This window comes from Nycticebus coucang, chromosome 7 (genome assembly GCF_027406575.1).
Source record: "Nycticebus coucang isolate mNycCou1 chromosome 7, mNycCou1.pri, whole genome shotgun sequence".
NCBI classification, from domain to species: Eukaryota; Metazoa; Chordata; class Mammalia; order Primates; family Lorisidae; genus Nycticebus; species Nycticebus coucang.
The window spans coordinates 128215511-128237938 of record NC_069786.1 but is presented as its reverse complement, the minus strand read 5'-3'; the positions used below and the strand labels follow the sequence as shown (position 1 = coordinate 128237938).

General features: G+C 44.2%; 1 protein-coding gene across 3 annotated transcripts in view; it reads right to left on the bottom strand.

Annotated features, from left to right (window-relative positions):
* ARMC9 (armadillo repeat containing 9) overlaps positions 1-22428 on the bottom strand; it is a 199553-nt gene that overhangs the window by 16724 nt on the left and 160401 nt on the right. For all 3 annotated transcript variants that reach the window (XM_053597121.1, XM_053597122.1, XM_053597123.1), the window contains 2 exons: positions 11785-11900; positions 2466-2626 (listed from right to left, as the gene is read on the bottom strand). In XM_053597121.1, the coding sequence (XP_053453096.1) occupies positions 2466-2626; positions 11785-11900 (277 nt within the window). The remainder of the gene's footprint in view (positions 1-2465; positions 2627-11784; positions 11901-22428) is intronic.

The window sequence follows — 22428 nt, the reverse complement described above, 5'->3', positions numbered from 1 at the left end:
GTGAGCTAAAAGGGTGCACCTGTGATGAGATTTGGGAAGGGCCCTGTAGGGGCTCCAGCTTGCCCATCCTGTATTGCAGGGAGAGGGGCTGGTAACAGCTGAGTCCCCAGTGGGTGCCCACCCAGTTCATGCAAGGAATCAGAATTTGCCAGGCCCAGACTTTGTCAGGGCTAACGTCAATTGTTCTTTTTTATTTTTTGCAGTTTTTGGCCGGGGCTGAGTTTGAACCAGCCAGCTCTGGTATATGGGGCCATTGCCCTACTCCTTTGAGCCACAGGCGCCGCCCTCGTTAATTGTTCTTGAAAGAACACTAATGTCAACCCTAAGTGCCAGCATCAGCAGCCACCACGACTCGGCCATTTGTACCCATGATGACCTCAGCACCTCCATTTCTACAAGTAATGGCGTGATAAAGCTTTCCCAAAAATATGACCTTACTCGCCCTGGTGGCCATTTTGGTAAAGCAAAGATGTTACTGCCAAGTTACCCTGAATGCACTGAGGCACCCTTTAGGAAGTTTAGGCCTACAGAACTTGAGATAATTTCTAACTCAATGGCGTTTGGTCAAACTGGCAAACTTTTTTTTTTTGAGACAATGTCTCACTTTGTCATCCTTGGTAGAGTGCTGTGGTATCATAGCTGACAGCAACCTTACGCGATTCTCTTGCCTCAGCCTCCCAAGTAGCTGGGACTGCAGGCGCCTGACACAATGTCCAGCTATTTTTAGAGACAAGGTCTCACTCTGGCTCAGGCTGGTCTTGAACTTGTGAGCTCAGGAAATCCACCCACCTTGGCCTCCCAAGTGCTAGGATTACAGGCGTGAGCCACTATGCCTGGTTGTAAAAAATTGTTAGATGACCCAAGACCTCCACCCTGGCAGTAGAAATCTCTTGGATAAATCATTGAGGTGCTCACCTTTAGAGAGGTCATATTAATATTTATAGTTCTAATAAAACACACGTAGGGCGGCGCCTGTGGCTCAAGGAGTAGGGCGCTGGTCCCATATGCCAGAGGTGGCGGGTTCAAACCCAGCCCTGGCCAAAAACCAAAAACAAAACAAAACAAAAAAAACACACGTAAAATAACTGATGATCAAAGTTGGCAAAACTGGGTTGGTACCTTTAGCTCTGTGGCTGGGGCACCAGCTACATACACTGGAGCTGGAAGGTTTGAACCCAGCCAGGGCCTGCCAAACAATAATGACAACTATAACAAAAAAATAATGAAGCATCCCAGCTATTTGGGAGGCTGAGGCAAGAGAATCACTTAAGCCCAAGAGTTTGAGGTTGCTATGAGCTGTGACACCAGGGCACTCTACCCAAGGCGACATAGTGAGACTCTTGTCTCAAAAACAAAAAACAAAAATGGCTGGGCATGGTGGGTCACGTCTGTAATCCTAGCACTCTGGGAGGCTGAGGCAGGTGGATTGCCCTGAGCTCAGAGGTTCGAGACCAGCTTGAGCCAGAGTGAGACTCCCCATCTCTACCAAAAAAAAAAAAAAAAAAAGCTCAGTGTTGTGGGTGGGAGCCTGTAGTCCTAGCTACTTGGAAGGCTGAAGCAAGAGAATCGCTTAAGCCCGAGTTGGAGGTTGCTGTGAGCTGTGATGCCACAGCACTCTACCCGGGGCCACAAAGTGAAACTCTGTCTCAATAAAAACAAACAAACAAATAACAACAACAAAAAACGAAGTTTGCAAAACCTCTGAAACTGGTCACAGTGAAGAGATCCTCCCCTGAGTCCCAAGTAGCCCGGCTTTCTTTCTGTCTCCATAACTAGCCTGCTGCTCTGAGCCTAGGCTTGGAAGCCTTTGAATTGATTGTGAGCAGATTACACAAGTTCTCAGATGTTCCTCATACTGGAATCTGACCCGCTGTTCTGTTTTTCCTATTTGAATGGAAATTAGAGTCTTATCTGGCCTGCTCATAATCCTTTTAATTTCCTCTCAAAAATTAAAAAAAAAATACTTAGTACATTTCTGATTCAAAGCATATGTATTTTTTCTGGCATCTAAAAAATACTTTTATCTCCTATGGGTCTCTGGTTAACTCAACTGGATGTTTCAAAACGCGTTTGGATGAGTTGCCTGTGCCCAGTCACACTTTTCTGAGTTGGTCCAGCCTTGTAACACGCAGCTGCCATCCTCAGCACCGGAATTTGAGGCGTCAAGACCTTGGTCATTAATCTACATAATCCTGAGATTCCTCCTCTCAAGTGTCACATCAAACCTGGCTTTCCCCCATCAGAGATCTTGCCCCAGTAGCTCCCAGAGGTGGAAGGAAGGCAGCACTCAGAGCAGGCCATATGTGGGATGAGGCAGCGACTGGCCTGGCTGTGGTTTTAGGGCCCTGTGAGCCTCTCTGACAGGGGCTGTGGTGGAGACCTGAGGGCTTCCCAGGAGCAGAGTATGTGCCTGCACTTTCTGGTGCTTCACAAAGATTCTAGACATCACCAGTCCCAGAACTGACCCAGCTTGCTGCCAAGGTTCTTATGTGAAGAGGAGACGCAGGCCCCGGGAGTGCTGGGCTTGCCCTCCCTGTAGACTGCCTGATGAGTGCTGGGCAGAGCCTGTGGGCAGACGGTTCTGGCATGTTGGGCCGCCTGGGGAGAAATGAGATGGTCTTCCAGCCTGGGGGAAAACATGAAAAACAGCAATAAGTATAGACAGCCAGGAGATATTTGACTGCTGGCTATCAGTAGCATCACAAACAAATACAGGGGAGGTGGCCATGCCTAAAATTCTTTTGTTAAGCTGATTTTAGGAGATATTAAACCTTTTCAGGCTGGCTGGCGGTTAAAACCTGTAATCTTAGCACTTTGGGTGGGAGGGTTGCTTGTGGCCATGAGTTCCAGACCAGCCTGGGCAACATAGTGAGACCTCATCTCTACAAAAAACAAAACAAAACAAAACAAAACAGAAAAATTGGACAGGCATAGTGGTGTACACCTGTAGTCCCAGCTACTTGGGAGGCTGAGGCAGGAGGATTACTTGAGCTCAGGAGTTGGAGATTATAGTGAGCTAGGATCGTGCCACTGTAATCCAGACTGGGTGATAGTGAGATCTTGTCTCAAAAATAAATAAATAAATAAATAAATAAATAAAATAAAGGGTATTGGCAGAAACTGAAAGGCTGAACTGTGAAGTAGAAGTTACCCCTTGTAAATTCACAGTGACACACAGCTTAGTGTATTTCTAACATACAGTTACATCTTATAGCTTTGGGTGACAGGGACCATGACATTTCAATCAAACAACATAAGGCACAAATTTCCTGGTTTTCTCAACGGATGAAGCAGATGAACGAAGAGATGAATCCAATCGGATAAGATAATATGTTGTCCTGTCTAGTACAGGGCAAGAACTAGATCCAGAAAGAACTTACTTTCTTGTCACACTGCCTAAATGACTTGTGCAGAATGATGCCTCTCATGGCTGAACAAGACACCTAAACCAGTGGAGACTGGTTTGCTGTCCAGCAGACTAGCACTGAGGGCCTCGATGGCTAGACTCGGCCAGAAGTGACAGCTGGCCTGGGCAAGCTCACGGCAGGGGTCAGTCTCCTTGGGGCAGCCTTGACAACAGTCCCCAAGGAAGGGTCTCCAGTTGGGCAAAAGAGCATTCATTCTCTTTTCAAAAAGGAGCCATTAGCCACCTACTCCAGCAAGCACTTGGTGGGGGGCATAAAATGACCAGCAGGTGCCTGCCTAGGGTTGGGCCCTGTAAAATGGCTGTTCTTAAATGTCAATTTCATATGTTTCAATCCCATTGCAAAGAAGGGGAGACACTTAACCATCCTGAAGGGCAGGGAAGGTTTCTCAAGGTGGGGGCACTCCATCCTGAACAAAGAGACAATGCGATGGGCTTTGCCAGGGGCCAGAGGAGGAAATACTTTCCAGCAGAGGTGACACACAAAGAGCAGAGGGAAGAGCCCAGTGTGGTGGCTCACATCTGTAATCCCAGCACTCTGGGAGGTCAAGGCAGGTGGATCTCTTGAGCTCAGGAGTTTGAAATCAGCCTGAGCAAGAGCGAGACCCCATCTCTAACAAAAATAGAAAAACTAGCTGGGTTTTGTGGTGGGCACCTGTAGTCTCAGCTACTCAGGAGGCTGAGGCAACAGCATTGCTAGAGATTGAGAGTTTGAGGTTGCTGTGAGCTACGACACCACAGCACTCTGCCCAGGGCAATAGAGTGAGACTCTATCTCAGAAAACAACAACAACAACAACAAAAAAAAAAAAACAGGGAGAAGAGGTTAAAAAAAAAATGTGTGGCGGTGCTGCAGCTCATTTGGGTAGGGCGCTGGCCACACACACCCAGGCTGGGGGATTTGAATCTGGCCTGGGCCAGCTAAACAACAATGAAAACTGCAGGGCGGAACCTGTGGCTCAGTCGGTAAGGTGCTGGCCCCATATACTGAGGGTGGCGGGTTCAAACCCGGCCCCGGCCAAACTGCAACCAAAAAATAGCCGGGCGTTGTGGTGGGTGCCTGTAGTCCCAGCTACTCGGGAGGCTGAGGCAAGAGAATCGCTTAAGCCCAGGAGTTGGAGGTTGCTGTGAGCTGTGTGAGGCCACGGCACTCTACCGAGGGCCATAAAGTGAGACTCTGTCTCTACAAAAAAATAAAAATAAAAAAAATAAAAAAAACAACAATGAAAACTGCAACAAAAAATCAGCCAGGCTCAGCGCCTGTAGTTCAGGAGCTAGGGTGCCAAACACGTACACTGGAGCTGGCGGGTTCGATCCCAGCCCAGGCCTGCCAAACTACAATGACAACTATAACCAAAAAACAGCTGGGTGTTGCAGCGGGCCCCTGTAGTCCCAGTTACTGGGGAGGCTGAGGCAAGAGAATCGCTTAAGCCCAAGAGTTTGAGGTTGCTGTGAGATATGACGCCATGGAACTCTACCAAGGGCGACATAGTGAGACTCCGTCTCAAAAAAAAAAAAAAAAAGGTCCATTTAGCTACATTTTCCCAATGTATGTTTATGGGCAACCTTTGGGACACCCTGTATGTATATTGCATTGTTACAGAAATATTTAAGGCTCGAGACATGGATTGGGTGTCCCGGCCCCACCCCACCCATGCGATGGAGTGGGCAGGGTGTCTTGGGGAGCTCTGATAGCTGGGGTGGGACAGTTGAAGGACCCTATAGGCCAGGCCTGGGATTTAGACTTGATCTCCAAGGGAAAGGGGGAGCCAAAGAAGTGTCATTCCCTGCTAGAAAGCTATTCCATCCAGTCATGAAGGGTGGATGGGGGCAGGGAGAACCCTTAGGAGGCCCTCTTAGGGCAGCAGAGAGGTGGCTGAGACAGAGTTGGAGAATTTGGACTACAAAGTAAACAGAATTCAACTCTACTGGCTTAAACAATACAGGAAATGTATTATCTAACATAAAAAGGATTCCAGAGGTGGGGCAGTAGCAGTTGGTAAATTCCACAGCTGATGGCTTCCCTAGAGGGCCAGCTTCCCTCCACTAGGTTACTTTGTTCTCCTCTGTGTGGTTTTACTTTTGTTCTTAGGATTGCCACTTTGTGTAAGTAGGATGACTGCAGTATCTCCAAGCATTATATCCCAAACAAAATTTAAACACCAAAAGGGGAAAAGAAAATATATTCTTTTCTCAAGGCCTTCATAAGCATAAGGAAAACCTCAGCTTCCAGGGTCAGAATGAGCTACACGCCCATTTTAAAAATCATCACTGGTAAGGGGAATTAAATGTAAAATATTGTCCTAGGCTGGGCGGTGGCTCATGCCTGTAATCCTAGCACTCTGGGAGGCTGAGGCAGGTGGATGGCTTGAGCTCAGGAGTTGGAGACCAGTGTGAGCAAGAGTGAAACCCCATCTCTAAAAAACAGCTGAGCGTTGTGGCAGACACCTGTAGTCCCAGCTACTTGAGGCAAAGGGATTGCCTGAGCCCAAGAGTTTGAGGTTGCTGTGAACTATGATGCTATGGCACTCACTCTACCAAGAAGAACAACCAAGTGAGACTCTGTCTTTAAAAAAAAAACAAAGGGGTCAGCAGGGCTGCATTCCTTCTGGGGCTCTAGGAGAGAATCAATTTCCTCGCCTTTTCCAGGTTCTTGCAGTTAGCTGTGTTCCGTGGCTCATGGCCCTACATCACTCTGCCTTCTGATGCAGTTGTCACATCTTCTCTGTTTCTGACCCCCTGCCTCCCTTTTATAAGGACCCTTGGAATTATTTTGGCCCAACTGAATTATTCAGCATAATCTATTTCTAGATCCCTAACTTAATCACATCAGCAAAGCCCCTTTTTCATGTAGGATGACAGTTGCAGGGTGGGGGGATTGGGATATGGACATGTTTAAATAACTATATTCTGTCTTAACACACAGAATTAATATGACATAATACCACACATTGCAAAGATGTCAGTTTTCTCTAAAATTATGTAAATGTATTTGCAATACCAATCAAAATCCTAGAAGGACTGTTTTAGGAAACCAACAGACTTTAAAACATTTTGGGGGGACTGGGCAAGGTGGCTTACACCTATAGTTCCAGCACTCTGGGAGGCCAAGGTGGGTGGATCGCTTGAGCTCATGTAAGACCAGCCTGAGCAAGTGTGAGATCCCCATCTCTAAAAAACAAACAAAAAAAATATCTGGGCATTATGGCAGGCACCTTTAGTCCCACTTGCTCAGGAGGCTAAGGCAAGAGGATTGCTTGAGTCCAAGAATTTGAGGTTGCCATGAGCTAGAGTACCACAACACTCTACCAGGGGCAAGAACGCGAGAGTCTGTCTCTAAATAAATAAATAGAACATTTTTTTCTACTTTAAAATTCACTATATAATTTTTTTTTTTGAGACAAAGTCTCACTTTGTTGCCCCAGACTAGAGGGCCACAGTATCAACTTAGCTCATAGCAACCTCAAACTCCTCGTTTCAAACTATCCTCATGCCTCAGCCTCATAGAGTGCTGGGATGTGGAAAAATAAAGGCTCATATGTAGCTCATATATAGCTACATGAGCTCCGAAAAAGTAGGCCGAAGAAGCAGGGGATTTTCCTATGCAATATTTACATACGCTAAAAACTTTTGCAGTGTTGTGGGAATAAGTAAGTAGACAGTGTTTCAAAATAGAGAGCTGGGGAAATTGGAAGAGGGTGCATAATTAGGGGCACCACAAATCAACAGACGAATCAGGAGCTGTTTATAAATGGTGTAGAGACCAGCTCTCTACATGGAGAAAAATAAGCCAAGACTCTTATCCTACATCACATAGAGACACGTCCCTATCCCCTGGGGGGTGTGTCCAAAACACCCAGCACACAAACTTTTTAGAGGTGGGTTCAAGATGTGGAGGCAAAGCTACATGTAAATCCTGAGCAGCCCCGCCCCGCAGCATCGTCTAGTATTTACCGTGTCACACTGACTACTCTTTCCCCCACTATACAGCTTGCTCTCTGTGTTTTTGAGGGTGGGAATCATAGTTTTTGTTGTGGTTGTTGCATTCCCAGCAATTAGCACACCATCTAGAACAGAAATGAAAAAATGTTTGCTGAAACCACCTGATGGGGGGACTGGTGTAGGGTAACTTCATTACGGTGGGAAGGTCCATAGTTTTGGGAAAATGATGTACCCTCATTACGTGGCAGGGTTGCCATCTTGATGAGACCATCTCCACAAACCAGGGGAGAGCGAGATGAGCTCCCAGGCACGGAAAAATGTCCTTACATTTCTCTCTACAAAGTAGAACACTTAACCCAAGAATTAACTGTGTCCATTGGTTGGAGCTCACATTACTAGATTCCTTTTATTCTTTTTTGCAGTTTTTGGCCGGGGCTGGGTTTGAACCTGCCACCTCCGGCACATGGGGCCGGCGCCCTACTACGTTGAGCCACAGGTGCCGCCAGACTCCTTTTATTCTTAACTCTGATTAAAATGTCTTCGTGTCATTGCTGCTCTTGTGTGAAGCCAGGGGTTTAATCACTTTAAAAAAGTAATTTTAAACAATGACTCAGTGTCTTCTTTCTCATGCCAAGCAGGTGAGTTTTATTAGTTTCTGTTACTATACTTACTACTATTTCCACTGAAAAGATACTGTATCTATTAACTGGATTTACTAGTAGCTGACACCTGACTATATTCTGAATTAAAACAACACAAAATCCCTTAGATATGACATTTTGAGGACAATCAGGGAATATTAATACATACTATCTAGTATAATTGTTAACTTTCTTAGCTGTGATGACAGCATTATGTTGACAACATTCTTTTTTTTTTTTTTTGCAGTTTTTGGCTGGGCTGGGGCCGGGTTTGAACCCGCCACCTCCAGCTTATGGGGCTGGCCCCCTACTCCTTTGAGTCACAGGTGCTGCCTCGACAGCATTCTTATTTTTAGGATTTGTAAGAAGAAAGCTTGCAACCTTTCAGAAAGTTTAGCAAAGAAAAGATGTATGCCTGTAAATTACACATTGTACACCCAGACGGAGAGTGGGAAAGTGCGTGAACGTTAACACCTGGAAGCGCTTCACAGTGCTATTCTTTCAACTTTGGCTGTACGCTAGGTACAGTGGCTCATGCCTATATCCTAGCACTCTGGGAAAATGGGGCAGGTGGATTGCTTGAGCTCAGGCATTCAAGACCAGCCTGAGCAAGAGTGGGACCCTGTCTCTATTAAAAAATGGAAAACCAGGGTGGCACCTGTGGCTCAGCTGGCCCCATATACCGAGGGTGGTGGGTTCAAACCCAGCCCCAGCCAAACTACAACAAAAAATAGCTGGGCATTGTAGCAGGTGCCTGTAGTCCCACCTACTTGGGAGGCTGAGGCAAGAGAATCACCTAAGCCCAAGAGCTGGAAGTTGCTGTGAGCTGTGACGCCACCGCACTCTACCCAGGCGACAAAGTGACTCTGTCTCTTAAAAAAAAAAAAAAATAGAAAAACCAGCTGGGCATTGTGGCTGGTGCTGATAGTCTCAGCTACTTGGGAGGCTGAGGCAAGAGGATCACTTGAGCCCAAGAGTTGGAGCTTGCTGTGAGCTATGACGCCACAGCACTGTATCTTGGAGTCTCAAAAAAAAAAAAAAAAAAATGGCTGTAGGGCCATGATACTAGTTTGTATATCAGTAATTAAAAAAAAAAACTAGAAATAGAGGACTACAGGCCCCTGCCACAGTGCCCTGGCTATTGTTTTGTTGTTACAGTTGTCATTGTTGTTTAGCTGGCCCGGGCCAGACTCAAACCTGCCAGCTTGGGTGTATGTGGTCAGTGCCCTATCCACTGAGCTATGGGTGCCGCTTACTATTTGTTGAATAAATAAATGCAGGTTTCGAGCCTGCTTTCTGTAAAACTTCTCTGCAGTATTCTCTTTAGACAGGAAAGACAGGCCATCCAGCCTACAGAAGAGGTTCCTCTCCTGCCCATGTACTATCTGACTTGGGGCTCCCCACACCCCACCGGAGCCCAGACACCCAGGGAGACCAGAGACTCTGCGGAGTCAGACTAAAGTCTATTTATGTGAATGGAATAAGGAAGGAAAAATAATCTTTTACTTCTTATTAATGATTGTGAGAAAGCAGCAGGCAGCTGTAGAAGAACTCCTTCTCTAAAGATAACAAACTTTACACTAAGCTAAAATAACCTTGACAAGCAAAAAAAAAAAAAAAAAAAAAAAAGACTGTACCTAACAACACCACCCTGGTTTCTTTTCTTTTTTTTTTTTTTTTGAGACACAGTCTCAAGCTGTGGCCCTGGGTAAAGGGATGTGTATCATAGCTCATAACAACCTCCAAATCTTGGGCTCAAGTGATCCTCTTGCCTCGGTTTTTTTTTTTTTTTTGGTAGAGACAGAGTCTCACTGTACTGCCCTCGGTAGAGTGCCGTGGCGTCACACGGCTCACAGCAACCTCTAACTCTTGGGCTCAAGTGATCCTCTTGCCTCAGTTTTTTTTTTTTGGTAGAGACAGAGTCTCACTGTACTGCCCTCGGTAGAGTGCCGTGGCGTCACACGGCTCACAGCAACCTCTAACTCTTGGGCTTACGCGATTCTCTTGCCTCAGCCTCCCAAGCAGCTGGGACTACAGGTGCCCGCCACAATGCCCAGCTATTTTTTTGTTGCAGTTTGGCTGGGGCTGGGTTTGAACCCACCACCCTCGGCATACGGGGTCAGCATCCTAGTTTTTCTTTTTTCAGTAGAGACGGGGTCTTGCTTTTGCTCAGGCTGGTCTGGAATTTGTGAGTTCAAGCAATCTACCCACTTTGGCCTCCTGGGGTGCTAGGATTACAGGTGTGAGTCACCACCCTGGTTTCTTTTTTTTTTTTTTTTTTGGCTGGAGCTGGGTTTGAACCCACCACCTCCAGCATATGGGGCCGGCGCCCTACTGCTTTGAGCCACAGGCACTGCCCACCACCCTGTTTTCTTGAGAAATATAATCATTAACTCTTTGTACTCTTTGTGATTTATTTTTTTTGGAGACAAGAGTCTCACTTGGTCACCCTGGGTAGAGTTGCCACGGTGTCACAGCTCACAGGAACCTTAAACTCTTGGGCTCAAGGGATTCTCTTGCCTCAGCCTCCCATGTAGCTCACACTACAGGCGCCAGCAACAATACCCGGCTATTTTTTAGAGACAAGGTCTCGCTTTTGCTCAGGCTGGTTTCGAACTCGTGAGCTCAGGCAATCCACCCGCCTTGGCCTCTCAAGTGCTGGGATTACAGGCGTGAGCCACAGCGTCTGGCCTTCTTTGAGAGTTTTTTCCTGCTAACTAAAAACTTTCCTTTGATCTAACATCTGTAATCATAACTATGTAGCTGATAATTTAATTGAAGAAAAAAGGTATAAAAGAGTTTGGAAAGAACTGTTCACTACAATTTAGCATTTTTCTTTTTTTTTTTTTGCAGTTTTTTTGGTCGGGCTGGGTTTGAACCCACCACCTCCAGCACATGGGGCTGGTGCCCCACTCCTTTGAGCCAGCTTGAGGCACCGGAGTTCTCTCTGGCAACTAAAGGTTTCTTCTTCTGTATTTCAGGTGTTAAGTGTCTGTCAGTTTTAATTCACCATTTTCCTGCAACAGGAATAGGAGCAAGGTTATGGAGAATGAATAAGGCTTGGCAGCTAAAACTACATATGGTTGTTTTAAATAGTCATCTAGGCTTGGTGCCCATGGCACAGTGGTTACAGTTTTGGCCACATGCACTGTGGCTGGTGGGTTTGAACCCAGCCTAGGCCAGCTAAACAACAATGACAACTGCAACAAAACAAATAGCTGGGTGTTGTGGTGGGCACCTGTAGTCCCAGCTAATTGGGAGGCTGAGGCAAGAGAATCGCTTAAGCCCAAGAGTTTGAGGTTGCTGTGAGCTGTGATGCTATAGCACTCTACCAAGGGTGACATAGTGATACTGTCTCAAAAAAAAAATCATCTAATATAAACTGACTTGGAGGCTTAACCGTGGCACTCCAGTCTCAACAGATGGTGTGGTACCATGGTGAGAGGCTGCAAAGCAGACATGACACAGACGTTTCTGGGAAGCCACTGCTTGTTTCAGGGCCTTTGCTTTGAAATTACAATGGCCAATACTTGTCTTCTAAAGTGGCCCCGGAGACGCTATAATCCAACCACTTATCTTTCTACAAGAAATCAAGGGGGAAGGCAGGACGACTAAACCTTTTTTCCCTCCAAAAATCCCAAAAAGGTAAATAAAGAGAAAAATGCTTTCCAATATGAACACTTTATTCTGAACTTTTAAAATACATACATTTTACACTGCAGTTAATCAACATGAAGTTTAAGAAAATAAATTCCCTCCACTTTTAGCCTCCACTTACGCTGGGTACCCGTTCCTGTGGCCCCCAGGGGTGACGGGGCGGCGCAGGGGCTCGTCCACACTCCACTGCACACTGACCAGCCCCTTCCGCTTCACCTTCCCCGTGTTGGTCATGATCTGGTGGAAAGAAAGAGGAAATTGGGATGGAGAAGTCATCTACTTGAGAGCTGACGTAGAAATCAATAATAGATAATCTATAGGGATAAGAGGCCTTGCAAATAAATGAGGAAGGATCATGTCATAGATTCTTCAGGCAAATAGAAATTTGAGGGGAAAATCCTTTTAGGTTTATGTATTATATCAGCTACAAGTCTGAATTTTTTTTTTTTTTTGAGACAGGGTCTCTTTTTGTCACCCTCGGTAGAGTGCTGTGGTATCGCAGCCCACAGAAACCTCAAGCTCTTGGGTTTAAGTGATTCTCTTGCCTCAGCCTCCCAAGTAGCTGGGACTACAGGCGCCCACCACACACTTGGCTACTTTTAGACACAGGTATGGCTCTTGCTGGGGCTGATCTCTAATTCTTGAGCTCAAGCAATCCGCCTACCTCAGCCTGCCAGAGTGCTAGGATTACAGGCGTGAGCCACTGTGCCTGGCCAGAAGTATGAATTTTTAAAATATCAAACCAGACAGAAAGGAAGAAAGTAGTTAACTACAATAACTCATCAAATCTCTGGAAAACACTGAACTTCAGAGAGCGAGAGAAAGAAGACAGATGTTTGATGTCATAAAAATGACCATTTCTACATTTGTAGTATATGAACAATTAGCCAGATGAAGAGGCAAACGACAAACTGAGGAGAAGTATTTGAAACAAATTTAACAGGTAAAAGATTAAAATATTTGTAAGGTATGGTGCCCCTATAAATCAGGAGGTGAAACACTAAACTGGTAATTGGGTAAATAATTCGAACAGCCATTGCACAAAACAGAAAGAATTGCCAGAAACAGAAGAAAAAAAAGTTTGACATTACTAGTAATAAGAAACTACAATTTTACAAAAAGGTATCACTATTCAACTACTGCATGAATGACAACCACGATTTTAAAGAAATGCTCCCATCTATTGCTGGTAAAAATTTATTTTTATTTATTTATTTATTAAATCATAGCTGTGTACATTAATGCGATCATTGGGCACCATACACTGGTTTTATAGACCGTTTGACACATTTTCATCACACTGGTTAACATAGCCTTCCTGGCATTTTCTTAGTTATTATGTTAAAACATTTACATTCCACATTTACTAAGTTTCACATGCACCCTTGTTAAGATGCACTGCAGGTGTAATCCCACCAACCATCCTCCCTTCGCCCACCTCCCCCCTCCCTCCCCTCCCTTTCCCTTTCCCCCATTTGTAGCTTATAACTGGGTTATAGCTTTCATATGAAAGCCATAAATTAGTTTCATAGTAGGGCTGAGTACATTGGATACTTTTTCTTCCATTCTTGAGATACTTTACTAAGAAGAATATGTTCCAGCTCCATCCATGTAAACATGAAAGAGGTAAAGTCTCCATCTTTCTTTAAGGCTGCGTAATATTCCATAGTGTACATATGCCACAATTTATTAATCCATTTGTGGATTGATGGGCACTTGGTCTATTTCCATGACTTAGCAATTATGAATTGGGCTGCAATAAACGTTCTGGTACAAATATCTTTGTGATAATGTGATTTTTGGTCTTCTGGGTATATATCTAGTAGAAGATTTATAGGATTGAAGCAGATCTATTTTTAGATCTCTAAGTGTTCTCCAAACATCTTTCCAAAAGGAATGTATTAATTTGCATTCCCACCAGCAGTGTAGAAGTGTTCCCTTTTCTCCACATCCACGACAACATCTCTGGTCTTGGGATTTTGTGATATGGGCTAATCTTACTGGGGTTAGATGATATCTCCAAGTAGTTTTGATTTACATTTCTCTGATGATTAAGGATGATGAGCATTTTTTCATATGTCTGTAGTCCGTGTGCCTGTCTTCTTCAGAGAAGTTTCTATTCAAGTCCCTTGCCCAGGCTGTGATGGGATCACTTGTTCTTTTCTTGCTTATACGTTTGAGTTCTCTGTGGATTCTGGTTATTAAACCTTTGTTGGAGACATAAGCTGCAAATATCTTCTCCCATTCTGAGGGCTGTTTGCTTGCTTTACTTACTGTGTTCTTGGCTGTGCGGAAGCTTTTTAGTTTGATCAAGTCCCAGTAGTGTATTTTTGAAGCTGCTTCAATTGCCTGTGGGGGTCCTCCTCATAAAATACTCGCCCAGACCGATTTCTTCAAGGGTTTTCCCTGCACTCTCTTCTAGTATTTTTATAGTTACATGTCTTAAGTTTAAATCTTTAATCCAGTGAGAGTCTATCTTAGTTAATGGTGAAAGGTGTGGGTCCAGTTTCAGTCTTTTACCCACCCAGCCAGTTCAGCCAGCACCATTTGTTAAATAGGGAATCTTTTCCCCACTGAATGTTTTTAATTGGCTTGTCAAAGATCAAATAATGGTAAGTAGCTGGATTCATCTCTTGGTTCTCTATTCTGTTCCAGACATCTACTTCTCTGTTTTTGTGCCAGTACCATGCTGTTTTGATCACTATCGATTTATAGTATAGTCTGAGGTCTGGTAGCGTGATTCCTCCTGCTTTTTTTTTTGCTCAGTTTTTGGCCAGGGCTGTGTTTGAACCCACCACCTCCGGCATATGGGTCCGGCGCTCTACCCCTCTGTGCCACAGGCACCACCCTATCCTGCTTTGTTTTTATTTCTGAGTAATGTCTTGGCTATTCGAGGTTTTTTCTGGTTCCATATATAATGAAGTATTATTTTTTCAAGATCTTTAAAGTATGACAGTGGAGCTTTAATAGGGATTGCATTGAAATTGTATATTGCTTTGGGTAGTATGGACATTTTAACAATGTTGATTCTTCCCAGCCACGAGCATGGTATATTTTCCCATTTGTTACACTTTCAGCCATTTCTTTTCTCAGAGTTTCATAGTTCTCTTTATAAAGATCTTTCACGTCCTTTGTTAGATAAACTCCCAAATATTTCATCTTCTTTGGCATTACTGTGAATGCAAAAGAGTCCTTAACTGTTTTCTCAGCTTGACTACTGTTGGTATATATAAAGGCTACCAATTTATGAATGTTGATTTTGTAACCTGAGACACTGCTGTATTCCTTGATCACTTCTAAGAGTTTTGTAGTACAATCCCTGGTGTTTTCCAGATATACAATCATATCATCTGTGAAGAGTGAATGTTTGATCTCTTCTGACCCTATATGGAGACCCTTGATCACTTTTATTCCCTAATTGTGATGGCTAAAACTTCCATTACAATGTTAAAGAGCAGTGGACACAATGGGCAGCCTTGTCTGGTTCCTGATCTGAGTGGAAATGATTTCAATTTAACTCCATTCAATACTATATTGGCTGTGGGTTTGCTGTAGATGGCCTCTATCAGTTTAAGAAATGTCCCTTCTATACCAATTTTCTTAAGTGTTCTGATCATGAAGGGACGCTGGATATTATCAAAAGCGTTTTCTGCATCAATTGAGAGAATCATATGGTCTTTGTTTTTTAATACATGTGCTGAATTATACTTATAGATTTACGTATATTGAATCAGCCTTGAGACCCTGGGATAAAATCGACTTGGTCATGATGTATAATTTGTTTGATGTGTTGCTGGATTCTGTTTGTTAGGATCTTGTTGAATATTTTTGCATCTATATTCATTAGTGATATTGGTCTATAATTTTCTTGTTGGGTCTTTTCCTGGTTTGGGGAGCAAGGTGATGTTTGCTTCATAGAACGTGTTGGGTAGTCTTCCTTCTTTTTCTACATTTTGGAACAGGTTGAGTAATATAGGTACTAGTTCCTCTATAAAGGTTTGGTAGAATTCTGACGTGAAGCCTGGGCTTTTCTTTTTAGGGAGATTTGTATGGTTGATGCTATTTCAGAACTTGATACGGGCCTGTTCAACATTTCCACTTGATTCTGGCTAAGTCTTGGAAGGTGACGTGCTTCCAAGTATTGGTCAATTTCCTTCAGATTTTCATATTTCTGAGAATAAAGTTTCTTGTAATATTCATTAAGGATTTTTTGAATTTCTGAGGAGTCTGTTGTTATTTAATCTTTGTTGTTTCTGATTGATGAGATTAGAGATTTGCTCTTTTTTTCCTGGTTAGGTTAGCCAAAGGTTTATCTATTTTATTGACCTTTTCAAAAAACCAACTTTTTGATTTATTGATCTGTTGTATAATTCTTTTGTTTTCAATTTCATTTAATTCTGCTCTAATTTTGGTTATTTCTTTTCTTCTACTGGGTTTTGGGTTGGAATGTTCTTCCTTTTCCAGTTGCTTGAGATGTCCCATTAAGTCGTTAACTTCCTCTCTTTCTGTTCTCTTGAGGAAGGCTTGCAGTGCTATAAAATTCCCTCTTAGGACTGCCTTTGTGGCATCCCAGAGGTTCTGATAATTCGTGTCTTCATTGTTGTTTTGTTCCAAAAATTTGGCAATTTCGTTCTTAATCTCATCTCTGACCCAGCTATCATTCAGCATAAGGTTATTTAACTTCCATGTTTTTGTATGAGTATGCAGATTCCTGTTGTTACTGTTCAACTTTTGTTCCATGGTGGTCCGAGAAGATGCAAGGAATAATTTCTATTCCTTTAAATTTACTGAGGTTAGACTTGTGACCTAAGATGTGATCGATTTTGGAGTATGTTCCATGGGCTGATGAGAAGTATGTGTATTCAGTTTTGTTGGGATGAAATGTTCTGTAGATGTCTGCTAAATCCAAATGTTGGATGGTTAGGTTTAAATCTAAAATTTCTTTGCTCAGCTTGTTATTGGAGGATCGATCCAACACTGACAAAGGAGTGTTGAAATCTCCGACTATTATGGAGCTGGAGGAGATCAAGTCGCTCATGTCTGTTAGAGTTTCTCTTATAAATTGAGGTGCATTCTGGTTGGATGCATAGATATTAATAATTGAAATCTCATCATATTGGGTATTACCTTTAACAAATATGAGTGACCATTCTTATCCTTCCTTACTTTTGTTGGTTTAAAGCCTATTGTGTCTGCAAATAGAATTGCAACACCTGTTTTCTGATTACCATTTGCCTGAAATATGGATGACCATCCTTTCACCCTGAGTCTATATTTATCTTATAAGGTAAGATGTGACTCTTGTATGCAGCAAATATCTGGCCTGAGTTTTTGTATCCAGTCAGCTAACCTGTGCCTCTTTTAGAGGACAGTTTAAGCCATTCACATTAATGGAGAATTTTGAGAAGTCTGGTAAAATTTTGGGTACTGAGTTTTTCAAAAGTCCAGTTGACATTTTTAATCCTCTCGCCACTGTGGAAGTTGGAGTTTGATCAAAAGTTTCTGAGTGAGTTTACTTTTGTGATAGAGGATTGGGCTGGTCATTATGGAGGATAGGTCTGAGAATATCCTGAAGAGCTGGTTTGGTTATAGCAAATTTCTTCAACATAGAATGTCATTAAAGTATTTAATTTCTCCATCATAAATGAGACTTGGTTTAGCTGGATACAGGATCCAGGGTTGAAAGTTATTTTGCTTTAGGAGATTAAAAGTTGATGACCACCCTCTTCTGGCTTGAAAAGTTTCAGCAGAGAGATCTGCAGTCATTCTAATATTCTTCCCTTTGTAGGTAATGAATTTCTTGTGTCTGGCTGCTTTCAGAATTTTCTCCTTCATATTAACTTTAGTGAAGTTAATTATGATATGCCTGGGGGACGTCTTATTGGGATTGAGTCGTGCTGGGGTTCTGAAACTGTCTGCTAACTGAATTTCAGAATCTCTTGCCATGTCTGGAAAATTCTCTTTCATAATTTCATGGAGAAGGGCCTCTGTGTCTTGTGAGGCCACTTCATCACTTTCAGGGATTCCGATGAGATGGATATTAGCCTTCTTCGAATTACCCCAGAGTTCTGTGAGAGAATGATCCATTTTTGCTCTCCATTTCTCTTCCTCTTTGAGAGTTTGGGAGCATTCAAAGGCTTTGTCTTCAATATCAGAAATCCTTTCATCTGCTTGTTCCACTCTGTTACTGAGGGATTCTATTGTATTTTTCAGATCTTTGAGGGCTGCAAATTCTTGCTTCAGTGCATCAAAATCTTTGGTGGTTTTGTCTTTAAATTCGTTAAATTCTTGAGACAACTTTTGAACTGCTCCTTGAATTTCTAATTCCAAAATTTCCTCCATTCTATTAATCTTGTTTGCAATCTAAATTCTGAATTCGATTTCTGACATCTCAGCCAGTTGTTTATGAATGGGATCTTCAGTTACATCTGCCATATCTTTCCTACGGGGGGTGGTTTTGATCTATTCTGGTTATGCATGTTACCAGAGTTTTTACGCTGATTCTGCCCCATGATTATTTTACACCGTTTGATTTTTCCCCTGGAGCTTTGTTGAGGACCCGTACAGTGCTACGGCCTCAGAAACTGGGGACCTGTTTGGTGTGGTGGGGCTAAGTGGTTCTGTTTTGTTTTCAGCTGGTCTCTGTCTGACCATAGTGAAACAGTTACTCTGGGTTGAAGTCTCAGCTGTGGAGAAATACCAGCAATTAAGTCACCCTGATCCCACAGGCAACAATTGGAAAAGGAAAATCAAACCTTCCTACAACCACACACTCAGGGCTTCACTTGAATAGTCCTCAGGTGATTGGCTCAGTTCAAAAGGTCCAAATCAATTGTCTCAGTTAGCACCTGTCTCAGGTGGGAGAATTTAAAAGGTCTCTGGCAACTGGATCGCAGGGGTCTGGTGGCAACTCAGATATGACTTGCTCCAGTGCTCTGTGAAGTCAGGAGGACCCACCCAGCAAATAGATTTAGTCTGGGAAGGTTGATGCCTCCTTCCCCACCTTGCATCTCTGTCACACCCAGTCACTGATAGCCCCACAGGGCTGTGACCCTGTTGCCTCTAGTGAACAGATACTCCAGGGGTTTGCACCTGCCTGACTCACAAGGACATCTATATCTGCTCAGCCAGGCTGCTGCGCTCTGCCTCTATCCAGCAGGGGGAGGTGAGGCCTGACAACCTTGGGTGCTTGATGGAGCCTGGAGTTCCAGTCCTGCCCCTGATTGATGTTACTGACAGAACAGAACAGAACAGAACAACTTTGGGGGAATTTGTTTCTGTCCCTGCTATATTCCCCTGCAGAAAAGAAGCTGTTTTGAGTTCCCAGAACTTGTGCCTCAGGCCCTGTCTTTGCTCCTATGGGTTTGTATTCGCAGCTCAGTTAGCTGTCAGTTCTAGCCTCCTGCCTTCCTTTGTCTATAAGCTGATGATCCCCTGAGGGTCGGATGTGTCTTAGGCTCAGTAAAGCGGTCCTCTGGGTCAGCCCTGTGCTGGCAAAAATTTAAATATTAGTGGCATTGAAATTTGAGAAAACTCTTTTGCAAAACAATTTGACATTTTATATTAAGAGTCATATAAAGGCTGGGCGTGGTAGCTCAACACCTGTAATCCTAGCATTCTGGGAGGCCGCAGTTGCACAGGTTAGTCTCGAACCTGGAATTTCAATTTTTTTTTTTTTTTAGAGACAGAGTCTCACTTTATCACCCTCAGTAGAGTTTTGTGGTGTCACAGCTCACAGCAACCTCCAACTCTTGGGCTTAGGTGATTCTCTTGCCTTAGCCCCTTGAGTAGCCGGGACTACAGGTGCCTGCCACAACGCCTGGTTATTTTTTGTTGCAGTTGTCATTGTTGTTTAGCTTGTCTGGGCCGGGTTTGAACCCGCCAGCCTCACTGTATATGGCTGGGGCCATAACCACTATGCTACAGGTGATGAGCCTCACCAACTTATTTTTAAAAAGTAGTACATTTTGGGCGGCGCCTGTGGCTCAGTCCGTAGGGCGCCAGCCCCATATACCAAGGGTGGCAGGTTCAAACCCGGCCCCGGCCAAACTGCAACCAAAAAATAAATAAATAAATAAAAATAAAAAATAAAAAGTAGTACATTTTGACAGTTCCCTTGCCCTCTTCACCCAGTCTACCCCAGTGATCACATCTTATGTCATGGATAGCATAATACCAAAACCAGAAGTTGACATTAGTGCCAGTTTTACAGTAATTTCTTTCTTTCTTTCTTTTTTTTTTTTTGCAGTTTTTGGCCGGGGCTGGGTTTGAACTCACCACCTCCAATATATGGGGCCGGCCCCTACTCCTTTGAGCCACAGGTGCTGCAGGTTTTTTTTTTTTGAGACAGAGTCTGACCCTTGGTAGAGTACTGTGTGATCATAACTTATAGTAACCTCAAACTCATGGGCTCAAGAGATTCTCTTGCTTTTGCCTCCCAAGTAGCTGGGACTACGGGCACCCGCCACAACGCCTGGCTATTTTTAGAGATGGGGTCTCGTTCTGGCTCAGCCTGGTCTTTAACTGGTGAACTCAGGCAATCCACCCGCCTCGGCCTCCCAGAGTGCTGGAATTACAGGTATGAGCCGCCACGCCTGGCCCATTTTTGATTTCTTAATTTCTGCCCTAAAATTCTTTGGGTTTATCCAGTATTAAGGTAAGGAGAGGGAAAAAGGCCCATTTCCTGTGGGAACCAGTGGGTCTCACCTGTGTCCTGGGACCTCCCAGCTAAGGAAGGGGGAAGGTGAGGTCAAAACCTGCTTTGATTGGGGGCTGGCAATGGATGGAAAGGTGCAAGCAGGCAATGCAAGATTTCTTTCCAAACTGCAGCTAGGTTTCTGCATCCTTCCTAGAGGAAGGGAACATGCCACTTATTCGAAAGTGTTTCAGACTCTGTCAACTACACCATCAGCTCAGAGGCCTAGGAAGTAGCTTAAGGTGCAGTACATGAGGAAACTGAGTCTGGTGTGTAGGCGAGCACTGTCTGTTCTGTTGTGAAAATGCCTCAGCAAAGGTCCTTGGTGAAGCAGGCACAGTGTGTGGGGCCCAGCAATACGGCTGCTTTCTGGCCAGTTCCTGTTGGCCTCTGCTTCCCTTCCCCTGCCCACCAGCCCCTTCACTGGGGCCCTCAATTGCGAAGGAGCCTTTTTGGGCTGATAGGATTTTTTTTTTTTTTGAGACACAGTGTCACTATGTTGCCCTCAGTACAGTGCTGTGATGTCACTGCTCACAGCAACCTCAAACTCCTTGGGCTTAAGCGATTCTCTTGCTGCAGCCTCCCAAGTAGCTGGGACTACAGGCACCTGCCACAACACCTGGCTATTTTTTTGTTGCAGTTGTCATTGTTGCTTTAGCTGACATGGGCTGGATCCGAACCCGCCAGCTTAAGTGTATGTGGCTGGTACCCTGCTGACTGAGCTATGGGGACCACCAGGGCTGATAGAATCTTATTAGGCACCTCGTCCAACAACCTGCTGAGGCAGAGCTGTTTATACTGAGTTGTGCAGAAATGCTTCAGGGGTTTGAGGGGAGAGGGAAGTGAGAGTTCCTGGCATCTAACTCTCCTTTTCCAGAGGAACTCCAACTCTCCTTTTCCTGAGTTCCTCTAGGAACTCTCACAACTCAGTATACTCAGTATAAACAGTTCTACACGACTCATTATAAACAGCTCTGCCTCAGCAGGTAGTTGGATGAGGTGCCTATTAAGATCCTATCAGCCCTGTAACACAAATGTAGATTTTGTTTGAAAGAAGGTCCTTTTTATTTTAGACAGTGTCTCATTTTGTCACCCTTGGTAGAGTGCCATGGTATTATAGCTCACAGCAACCTCAAACTCTTGAGCTAAAGTGACTATCTTGCCTCAGCCTCCCAGCTAATTTTTAGAGAAGAGGTCTTGCTCTGGCTCAGGCTGGTCTCAAACTCCTGAGCTCAGACAATCCACCTACCTCAGCCTCCCAAATGCTGGGATTATAGGCGTGAGCCACCGGGCCTGGTTATTATAAAATGCAATGTACTAAGCCACAATAAAAAATGCAGGCTGGATATGGTGGCTCACAACTATAATGCTAGCATTCTGGGAGGCTGAGATGGGTAGACCGCTTGAGGTCAGGAGTTCCAGATCAGCCTGAGCAAGACCATGTCTTTACTAAAATATAAAAAAACTGGGCAGTGGGCGGCGCCTGTGGCTCAGTGAGTAGGGCGCCGGCCCCATATGCCGAGGGTGGCAGGTTCAAACCCAGCCCTGGCCAAACTGCAACAAAAAATAGTCGGGCGTTGTGGCGGGCGCCTGTAGTCCCAGCTGCTCGGGAGGCTGAGGCAAGAGAATCACGTAAGCCCAAGAGCTGGAGGTTGCTATGAGCCGTGTGAGGCCACGGCACTCTACCGAGGGTGGTACAGTGAGACTCTGTCTCTACAAAAAAAAAAAAAAAAAAAAACTGGGCAGTGCCTGTGGCTCAAAGGAGTAGGGCGCCAGCCCCATGTACCGGAGATGGCAGGTTCAAACCCAGCCCCAGCCAAAAACTGCAAAAAATAAAAAAATAAATAAAATAAAAAATAAAATATAGAAAAACTAGCTGTGCACTGTGACAGGCGCCTGTAGGCCTAGCTACTCAGGAGGCTGAGGCAAGAGATCAATTGAGTATAAGAGTTTGAGGTTGCTGTGGGCTATAATACCACTGCAGTCTACCCAGGGCAACAGAGTAGGACTCTGTCTCAAAAAAAAAAAAAAAAAAGAAAGAAAAAGAGGCCGGGTGAGGTGGCTCAAGCC